The 11,661-nt window shown below is 34.3% G+C and overlaps 1 protein-coding gene across 1 annotated transcript; it reads right to left on the reverse strand.

Moving 5' to 3' along the window:
• Nucleotides 1–411: 411 nt before the first annotated feature.
• LOC127834008 (uncharacterized) lies at nucleotides 412–7,941 on the reverse strand. The gene is made up of 3 exons (XM_052359548.1): nucleotides 7,138–7,941; nucleotides 3,027–3,128; nucleotides 412–554 (listed from the first exon to the last, which is right to left on the reverse strand). Exons 1-3 carry the CDS (start codon nucleotides 7,363–7,365, stop codon nucleotides 507–509), a joined length of 378 nt encoding a protein of 125 aa, XP_052215508.1. The 5' UTR covers nucleotides 7,366–7,941; the 3' UTR covers nucleotides 412–506.
• Nucleotides 7,942–11,661: the final 3,720 nt, after the last annotated feature.

Genomic DNA, 11,661 nt, shown 5'->3' on the forward strand with positions numbered 1-11,661 from the left:
AAATATCTTTAGAATGGTACTGTATTACAGTGAAATATTGGTAGGACTTACATTATCTGTAAGACGGTACTGTATTACAGTAGAATTTCAGTATTACTTACAATATCTTTAAAATTGGTCTGTATTACAGTGAATATTGATAATTACTTACATTATCTGTAAGACGGTACTGTATTACAGTAGAATTTCAGTTATTACTTACAATATCTTAAAATGTACTGTAATCTACAGTGAAATATTATTAGTTATTACTTACATTATCTGTATAACGGTATGATATTAGTAGAATTTAGTTATTACTTACAATATATGTAAAATGGTACTGCAATACAGTGGATTATGGCTATTACTTACAATATATGTAAAATGGTACTGCATTACAGTGGACTATGGGTTTTTACTTACAATATCTGTAAAAAGGGAAATTTCTAACAGGGGAGTATGGATTATCCTCTCTCTGGTCCGGAAATGCACAGCGCGGTTCTTTCATTACTTTAACCGTCTTTTTATTTAATCCCCCAGTCGGTTTGAGACCAAAGAACTCTTGATATAACCTAAAAACAAGTGTTCATTTTAATAGCACAATCATTATATGAATTTTTACGTTTCAAACGAGCGTATAGTAAAAATAAGAAAAGGGACATTACGGAAGCCTGACTTGTTTGCAGGGCTCTAACATTAGAGTTAATAGACTGTGTAACTGTCGAAAATGATTTCATCAAAACGCATCAAAATCAAATCATTGAAAAGATGGTACTTGTTGTCCCAAATAAATTAGCAGTAACATATATATGTTCTGCAAAATGGCTAATAAACGGCGTTTGATTTAACAGTGAAAAAGAAACGCTTTGATGATTGTTTAAATCAATTTTGTTTTATCTACACACACAACACAATGCTGTGATGGAAGGCGTCAATGGTACATCTATACTTGGGCCAGAGACATAGCCTACGTATGATACTATGATGGAAGGCTTCAAATGGTACATCTATACTTGGACCAGAGACATAGCCTACGAATGATACTATGATGGAAGGCTTCAAATGGTACATCTATGCTTGGACCAGAGACATAGCCTACGTATGATACTTGGACCAGAGACATAGCCTACGTATATACTACTACTACTATCTGAACCGCGCTCTATGAAAATGGGGTTAAATGCATGTGAGTAAAGTGTCGTCTCAGATTAGCCTGTGCAATCCGAACAGGCTAACCAGGGACGACACTTTCCATCCAAACTGAATTTTGCTTAAAGAGACTTTAAAAGAAGAAAAATAGCATAAAAGCGGTAAATGCCGTCCATGATTATCTGTGCGGACTGCACATGCTTATCTGGGACGACACTTTAAGCACATGCATTAAACGCCTTTTTCACACAGCACGACTCATTTATATTACTTCTATTAAACGTCTCGAAGGTCATAGTCATCAAACCCCTTCGATGCAACACATTTAATTCACTGAATTCGACTCGTTCAATAAAAGGTACTTCTGTATATTAGGGGAGTGCGTACATGAACAAATTATTTTAATTTACTCGAGGAAACGTCACATGATTCAGACTGCATTGGCAGATATTTTCATGAATTGTATAATTTTTTACCACAGCATTGCAGCAATATTTCCAAATACAGTTCAATAAATGTTAAATTCAGTGTGGCATTCTTTATGCAAATTATGAAGGGCATGCTCTAACGAAATTATTATTACTCAACTTGAATGCTTAGAGTTTAGGAAGACATTCATCTCGTCTGAAGAAAATGTTCAAATTATCCGAGTGCATTGATAACACGGAGCGCATAATCACGAGTGACTGCAAACCCAGAATGTCATGCCATTTTGACATCTTTTACTGCCACAAGTTAAACATACTAACAGTGTCTGGCTTGAGATTTATCGATAACAAATGCCGATTTTGCGTGTAACACTTTGACCCACGAGGTTTCCAATGTCGAGGTGAGCATTTTAAATATCATAATATCGTAATTACAAAACCACCCTTCAGTGACAATGATTTGATTTTCAAAATGCCAATTAACGTTTTAAGTAATGGATTTAACACGCTTCCTTTACATTTGTTACTCAATAAATGTTATATTGACCAAATCAGTAGTTGCATACTTTAACGTTCGATAATTGACCAATTAAACTTTGCGAATAGGACACACTTAAAGGGATTTTTAGTTATTTTACAGTTTTTATTTCGACGAAACGTTTATATGTCGAATTAATAAAATTCATTTATAATTTATAATTGATTTCAAATATTGGTGTACATGTTTATATAAGCCAATGCTACTTCGCATGTCATCGCTTGTGTCATCAACAATTGCATTTCAAAACCAACGTGCACACATTTTATAAAACAACCACGTTATTGTCGATAACTTTTGAGCATAACGGGCGGGTCTGACAGCGGTTATATTAAATACAAAGAAACAAGCTACAAACCAAACTTTACTCGAGTATATGCATACCAGATGACATGTTAGCCAAGCTTAGAAATGCTATCCTAAAACCACAACTATTCTATTTAATAAATAAAATTATGGCAAGTTTTCCTTCAACCAAACCATGCGTATACCATACATTACATACTGACATGGTTTCTCTCACAGCTGCGAGATTCACCTTATTTCAACACTAGTGTTTATCCCTGTACTTTATTATTGCATGCACGTTATACATTTTGTCTAGTTTATTTTTTCTTCATCTAAACTGTAAGTTAAACTTAACTTAATGAACCTTGTTCGGGGAAAACTGGGCTTACTAAATGTGCGTACAGGGTCGTCCCAGATTAGCCTATGCAGTCCTAGAAGGCCTGTCAGAAACGACACTTCTCGCCTAAACTGGATTTTTGCTAAGAAACGAACCTACTTTAAAGGAAAAATATAATTCAAGCGGCAAACGTCGTTCCTAATTAGCCGGTGCGAAATGCAAGGGCTAGTCTCGAACAAATATTTACACACGTGCATTAAGCCCCATTTTCCCAAACCGAGGATCAGTTTGTTATATGCACTACCTGATGGCATGTTTTCGGTCTAGCTTCGAGTGGACCTGGATCTTTTCTGTTTGAAATCTCTCTTGGTATAGTCCGTAGATACCCGTATTTTTCCAAATATTCCTGAAACAAAGATAATTCGTTAAGTGTGAATATTTTTATGTCGTTATAACTGATTTAATCCCCGAGTTTGGTTGAAGAGCCTGTTCCAAGGCGATTTGACTTTCGTTTAGTCCTTATACTGGTTAGCCTTGTTCTAGTACGAACAGTCATGCACTGTATAGACACTGGATCACATGTTTTTAAAACAGATGCAATACTATCCTTATTGCTTCTGTATTTTGGAATTTTATTATTCCAATATTAAACGCATTACAGGCGTTGCCTGCTTATTTTAGTAGGACTTTTCTTAAATATTAATTGAATGAGCAGCTTACGAATTATTGTTTAAACCTGTAAACTTGGATAATAGTTATCACATAGTTTATTGTTAATTTACATTACTTAATTTTATGTACACAAATGGACATATGTTTGTGGGTGTATCAATTTATCACACATAAAAAAATATTATTTAAAAAATGCATCAGAAAAACTGATTGTAAACTGATTGTTGAAATTTCTGCGCATGGTCATTAGTTTCCCGAACATTAAATACGTATCTAGGTGGTAAAGGGTGAAATACGTATCTAAGTGATAAGGGGGTTAAATGATATGAACACCGATCAGCAGTCTTAGGCGCATGTAAAAGCTGGCTTTTTTAACATCAAAAACCTGAATTGTAGGCCATTTGTATCACTTTTAATTGTTTACATAATTTAAACTAAATAAATACAATAACAAATACAGAATCATACATGAATGCTTAAGAATGAGTTTTTTTATAAAGTAAAAAGATGGTATCGAGCATTTGAAACGATGACTCCTTTTGAACCGGCGCTTTTGTATCGATCCACCGTCGGGCCCTATGCCACCTGTAAACGATCCCTTTCAAAAGTATCAATTTAAATTAAGGATTTAATTTAAAAACAACCACAAAAAGCAGAAAATACATGTTAAGTTAATTTCCTACTGCTTAAAGCAGTAGTGAAAAGTAGTCGAAAATAAATACATTCATAAATACATTCTAAAGTCTTCCTTGTTGATTAATTAATAGTTGTACGAATTTATATAATGACTGCTATTTCACAAATATCAAATATCTTAGTGACAAATGTCGCATAATTGCATTCTACTTTTAATAATTAAGCCCATAAGGTACATTTGGTAGGGATATTTACATTTGTGACCGCGTTTTCGTTCCTGTTGTTGGATGTAGGTAAACGATCAATTTTAATATACTCAATTCCCATAGTATTATTGATGCATTTACCCACCTACGTATTGAATTATCATACTCCATCGCCGATGAGAGAACACTTATAAATTGCACAGTACAAAGCAAAGAGAATCATCGTGCTAAAACATGCCATAAACAAATATTTGAACAAACCGTTCTATCAATATAATTGGCCGTTCGCCTATTTTAGCTCAATTGCATCGAAAGCCTTGGGCTTTTTGAAACAAAATCGAATCTGTTTCCTCGGTAGAGCCTGTACTACGAATATTTTTATTTTTTTTTTTTTGGGGGGGGGGGGGGAGGAGGGAGATATAACGAACGTTCAGAGAGTGGGGATCGAACTCATGATCTTCCGGGCACACACCATATCCACTACGCTACAGCGACGTATATCGCTTCTCTGCCTTTTTGGTAAGATCACTTTAAGTATTAAAATTTGTATATATTTAAGACAATATAGTTACATTCCTCTTCCAAACAAAAAGCCTCACTCTTTAATGAAGGTCATATATTACAGTAACTACACGTACGCTATTAGAGTACCTAATCTATGCGGCATGCACTAAAACGAAAACCACGATGCATTAACCAGTATGCACAAACGATACGATAGCTTTCTACTTAGGATGGGAACGACTTTGCAGTAAATGGATAGTATCATATCCATATACATGAATAAAACGATTGAAGTGGATGTTTTAATCACTGCCAACTGCCATACAATCGGACTCAAGAAAGCTTATCGTTTTTCTATTATACACAACTTCAAACGAATGTGTAAATAATGCACAAAAGTCACGCACATGATGTTATACCAAAACACTAGTCACATTTTTGTAATACCAAAAACCATAAGGAATTACCTGCTCGAAATCTTCTAAGAAGCATGTTGACATCATATTACCATTGTTCATACATTTCACGAGTTAATGAAGAAAGATAGTTCTCTATCACATGAAAAAGCTATATCGGGTCACATCTGCGATTTTATCTACCGAATCAGTTACCCGCGTTTATTAAGAGAGCAAGTGATTATTTGAAAAAAGCACTGAATATGACGAAAATAAAAACGAGTGTGCACTAAGTGAATTTTGCGCTTAACAAAAAGGCTAATGTAGCAAACAAAGTCTTTAATCATTTTTAATCACATTAGTTTTTGAGTAAAGCAATAAATAAACCCTAGGAATATTATCAGGTGACAAATTCGTGTTACATCCATTGAGTATTTATTTAAGGCATGTGGATAAATGCTTATGGAGTACAGTGCAATACCTGCAACAAATCACTAAACAAAACCAATTATTAAAACTGATTCACCACATTGGAAAAACTGAAAGGTCTTAGGGCTTTAACCGGTGTTAAACTGGAGGATTAAAGTTTTTGAGTCTCGCTCTAACAATCGGGACTTAATGCATGTGCGTTCCAGATTAGCCTGTGCAGTCCGCACAGGCTTATCAAGGACGACAATTTCTGGTTATTAGGTATGAACAAACTCTCTTATTAGAAAAAAATCCAGTTACGGCGAAAAGTGTCGTCCATGATTCGCCTGTGCTGTCTGCACAGGCTAATCTGGAACGAAGCTATAAGCATGTATATTACGCCCAGTTTCCCCGGAGCGAGGCTCATTAAAAAAGAGTAAAGCCTAACATACATCGACAAACGAGCAATAAAAATGGGTGATTAATATTTTGTGACTGTTTTTTCAAATTGTTTTTTTTTGGTATGTAAATAATTTTAATATCAAATTGTTACAATATTAAGTGCATATGCTAAACGTAACTGATATGTGATAACGTTCTTATATTAATCGGAAATTAAGCACTTCCGTATATGTTGAAACGCAACTTAATAAAAATTAGAAGAACATAATTTCTCAAAAACGTTCAAATCTCATGGACATGGACAAGTATTTCAGGCAACGATATATTGCATTATCCATTACAAATTAGCATCCAGAATCCTAAAATTGAAATCCGTCAGCTGTCAAATTATGATTGCTACATGGGCCGCGATTTATGAATCCATGCCCTGTAATTTACGAAATACCCGGCACGACAATAAGCTAAACGTATACTTCAGGCGATTCTAAATGAATCCGTCAAGAAAACTATTGCCACAGTCCAGACTTTTATATTTAATCTAAAAAGACCCATTATAAACATTTTGTTCCATCAAGTTCTTCAATTTAATATGGACTATATTTAACGCATCCGAACTTTTCTCTATCGAGTTCTTCAACACAATATGGATTATATTTAACGCATCCGAACTTTGTGCTATCGAGTTCTTCAACTCAATATGGGCTATATTTAACAAATCCGAACTTTGTTCTATCGAGTTCTTTAACACAATATGGACTATATTCAACGCATCCGAACTTTGTTCTATCGAGTAGTTCAACACAATATGGGCTATATTTAACGCATCCGAACTTTGTTCTATCGAGTTCTTCAACATAATATTGACTATATTAAACGCATCCGAACTCAATACCGAGCTTAATTTTGACTATACATGACTCTTGTAAAAACGCGATTTTGGAATATATTTGGTCCGTGCTCAGTTGAAAAAAATATATAACAATGTCCAGCCCGCACAGGCTAATCAGGGACGACAATTTCAGCTTTTATGATATTTTCTGTTTCAAGAAAGTCTTTTTTTCGCAAAAATCAAGTTTATGCGTAGTGCCGTGCGGACGGACTGCACAGGCTAATCAGCGACGACTCCTTACGCACATGCGTTAAACCCCCTTAATTTATCAAAGAGCTCATAAAAAACAACAGCAAAACTTACGTCGACGTCAAATCCCCAGCGTAATTCCAGCCTTTTTCGCTTATTTATATACTTTCTCTCCACGCTAGAAACTTTGAGCTGGTCACGCGAACGGCGATCGTAATGAATGTTATTATTTGCAATTTCACTGTCATGCGTTATTCCAAATATTCCCGCAGACATGCAGTGGAACATTATATAGATAAACACATATTTAAACAACGAAGATAGGAAATATGATTCAGTCATCGTAAACTGTTCTATATCCACATGTTTAATATTTTGATTTCTACACTCTTTTAATATATTTCTTCACGAATTCATTTGATTTTGTACAAATTCATTACCAAATGAAATGATACATTTTTTCATTTTGTGTAGTTTTTTTTGCAAATTTGAAAAACAATCGTAAAGTAAAAAAATCGATATGGTCGTTCATCAAAAGTATTTCAAATTATTATATATTAACAGTCCATAAGCTACTATAACCGCTATTACTTCTCATTCATAAAAACGCAAACGATCTATGTATCCATGTGTGTTCACGAAATAAAATATGTTTAATTAAAACAAGACATTGTAATACCTTTCTATTTGCAAATAATCATTAACATTTCATTTTTAATTTTCCTTTATTACAGCACAACCATGTTTCGACCGTGTAACATCCAAACTATTTCAGAAGAGTTCTTTTCTACTCCACCAAGTAAACAGACTCTCTTTCTTAACGCAGTATTGATAAGACCGATAGTTCGCTGGTAAGGTTATGTTTTATCTAACACTTAACAGTCGCTTTGATACCAAGACAAGGTACACGCACACTATCGTTTGACTGTCTTAGCGATACTCCGATACCAAATATACATACACGTTTAAATTTAATACCAGTTGTTGAACGAGGAAAACAAGAACGTCACACGCCATGGAAACAGCCAAAATGTACTTAAATATATAAATAAAAAACTACAATAACAACTCCACAGCTATGTACAGTAGGACCAAAGTTCGATTTGAAATATAATTAAAGTCTGAGTTTATTGACATTACACTTTTTATTCAAACGTGCGCATTAATTATGTATGCCTTACGTGAACATTTGTATGAAAAATGGCCCACAATCAATGGTAAAATTCAATTTAATTTTCATTTGCCGTTTTAAAGGTTATTGCGTATATTGATTAGATGTATTACAATTAAATCAAAGCGAATAACTATATTTAAATATGTGCATTTTGTAAAGTTTTCATCTGTGATTTAAGATCAAAGAGTTTGAAATACAACTTAATACAATAACGGTCGTTGTTGACAGCAACTGTGAAAATTCTTACAAAAATAATGCACAGGCTAATCTAGGACGACAACTTACGCATATGAATTAAACCAGGTTTTCACAGAAATACGTATTTTGACGTATTGGTAGTCCCTAAGAAAGTTGCATTTAATTACAGACCTTTATTATTAAAATAAAGTTTTAAAGGCTTCATTTCCAACCCCAAGATACTGGTGTTCAGCAAACAGCATAAAACCTAAACAGTTACTCGCAGGCTGTTGCGGTCTTATGCTGTTTGCACATACATTTTCACTGTGCTTCTGAGTGGGAAAGGGTTTATTCACTTGTCGTCAGTCGAATCAAACAGCAAAAGCAAAACAAGTGTTTTATCTGTTTATAATGTGTCATACTGTGATACAAACTGTGTGTCTATGATACATAAATTATCACATACATCACAAGGGCAGGATAATACACTTTTATGAATTTAACGCTGCACGTCACCGGATTGTATTATTGTTCATCAAATTATGTAACTTATTTTGTGTCGATGTCATCGTGATTTGAAATTTCACATTCTGTATTTAAGTTCATCTGACGCCGTACGGCGGTTTTCCCTGGTTAGGTCTCTAAAACTATTATATAATAATATCAAGTAAGTCAACAAGGGTTTGTAAAGGACAACCTTTAAGTTTGATAATTATTTAAATCGTAATACCTTTCAATAATATAATAATTTAATTAATTTAATGCAAAGTGGTGAAAATTAGTGACATTAATTCATTATAATTTAATCAGAAACACGACTTTAAACTGTTCGTGTCAGATTCCGGACATGTTCATTAGTTCATTAGTTCATCCAAAGTAAAGGGCAATAAAACACTAAATCAATCATAGGACACTCAGGCGTTACTTGTAACAATAAAAAACTGATTTTGACTTGCATCATTTTTCATTTGTTAAACATTACAAACTTATGAATCCCACCAACAAATACAACATATTATATACATAATAAATGCTAAAAATTGACATAAATTCAAAATAAGAATGGATTGTATCGAGTGTTTTAAACGACGATCTTTTGCACCGATCCACCATCAGACACAATGCAACATGTACATGCTCATTTTCAAACGGTTGTCAATATAAATTAAAGATATACAAAAAACATACCGTCAGACAACAAACATGTATTGAGTAAATTTGCATACTGCATAGCAGTAATGAAAAGTAGTGACAAAAGTCATGCATGCATAACGTATTCCGCAGTGATTAATGGTTGCATACATCTCTGACCATTATGTCACCAATATTCATAACCATTTGACAAATGCTGCCTCGTTTGCAGTCTGAACTTAATAATTAAGCTCATAAAGGGTGAATATTATGGTTTTATTTATTTTCCTTCTTACTGCACTGTAAGACTCCATCGCCAGCAAAAGTACACGTATAAATTGAACCGTGAAAGTAAAAAAATAAATAAAATAATACAAATCTGACCAATATATAACAAACAAACAATAGTTGAACGTTCTATTAATTAAACTGGGCGTTCGCACTTAACGCCATTCTAACAAATAAACTGCTCGAATTTATTTATTGAAGACCAAATAAAGTCTTCCACAAAACGGCTTACTGTTTAATAAAAACAATGTCATATATTGCATAAACTGCGCGTACGCTTAACCAGTACCTTACCAATCCTGCAAATAATAAAAATTAATAATAAAAAAAAAGTTTCAAAAAAAGTAACTTAATCCTTTCGTTTACTTTTTTAGCTGAATTTGAAAGTGGTTCGTGGATATCAGCCAGTATGCACAAAATATAAGATCACTTATATTTCATCGAACAGACTCCAATAAGAACGGATGGTATCATATTCGAAGTACAGAAAGGGAATATTCCAGTGACCTTTTTAACACGCAATCCATTGCCTATAAAATCGGACCCAGTTAAGCCGTTCGTTTGACTTTCATCCACAACTTCAAACGAAATGTTGTGAGGATGCCCCAAAAGTCACGAACATGCTGAAAAAACAAAAGTTACACGTTTTGAATACGAACACCAAAGGAATTACCAGCTCAAAGTATTTTTCAAAAGCATGTACACATCACATGGCTCTTGCATTTCACTTCTTGAGTTATAATTGAAAGATAGTTATCTTGAACACATGAAGAAGTTATCTCTGTTCACATCAGCGGCGTTATTTACCAACTCAGTTACAACGATTGTTTGATAGAGTAAGTGATAATTTGAAAGAAACTGAATACGACGGATAAACAAAAACAATGAGCACTAAGTGAATTTCACGGTTAACGCAAAGGCTAATGTAGCAAACACAGTTTTTAAATAGTTTCTAATCAGATTGGTGTTTGGGTATAGGGAAGAAATGAACCTTAAGAAAAAATATCGGGAGAGACATTCTTATACCAATGCTTTAGTATTTTTCGCTCAGACATTTCGTAAATTACCACTGCAATACAAGGTTACACTACGCAAAACAAATGATTATCCCCACGCTTTTAAAAGCGTAGGTATATTGTGTTGGTCTCCATCTTTCTGTCCGTCTGTTCGGCCGCTATCTCCTCCAACACTATTAGCACTAGAACCTTGAAACTTACAAACATGGTAGCTATGAGCATATGTGCGACGGAGACGGCGACGGAATTTTGATCTGACCCATGAGTAAAAAGTTATGGGTAAATAAATGGGTAAAATGGGTAAAACACTAATTTTACTAACAACGTGCGACGCACATGATAATAACTTTTGACCCAGGGGTCAGATAACATTTTCTTATAGTGCACCCTCGCACATATTCTCATAGCTACCATGTGTGTCAGTTTCAAGGTTCTAGTGCTAATAGTGTACGAGGAGATAGTGGCCGACCACGCACACCCAAAATTTTGTGTAAACATAACTTCTTCATTTATTCATAAATTGACTTCCAATTAATACTGAACATCTCTTATGACAACACGGTATATCTCGACCATCAATGTCCACATTACCCACCCCAGGGCCATTGATAAAGGTAAAGGCAGCTTGGTTCCCGTCCTCTTTCAAATTTATCGAGAGCTCCACTGCTGCTTCTTCCCCGAACCCCTCAATTTTTTTTCGTACCCGAAATTTTTCGTACCCAATTTGTTTCGTACCCAATTTTGTTTTCGTTACCAAATTTTGTTTCGTACCCAAAATTTTTCGAACCCAAAATTGTTCGTACCTTATTTTTTTCGTACCCAATTTTTTTCGTACCCATTTTTTTTCGTACC

This window comes from Dreissena polymorpha, chromosome 6 (assembly GCF_020536995.1).
Source record: "Dreissena polymorpha isolate Duluth1 chromosome 6, UMN_Dpol_1.0, whole genome shotgun sequence".
NCBI classification, from domain to species: Eukaryota; Metazoa; Mollusca; class Bivalvia; order Myida; family Dreissenidae; genus Dreissena; species Dreissena polymorpha.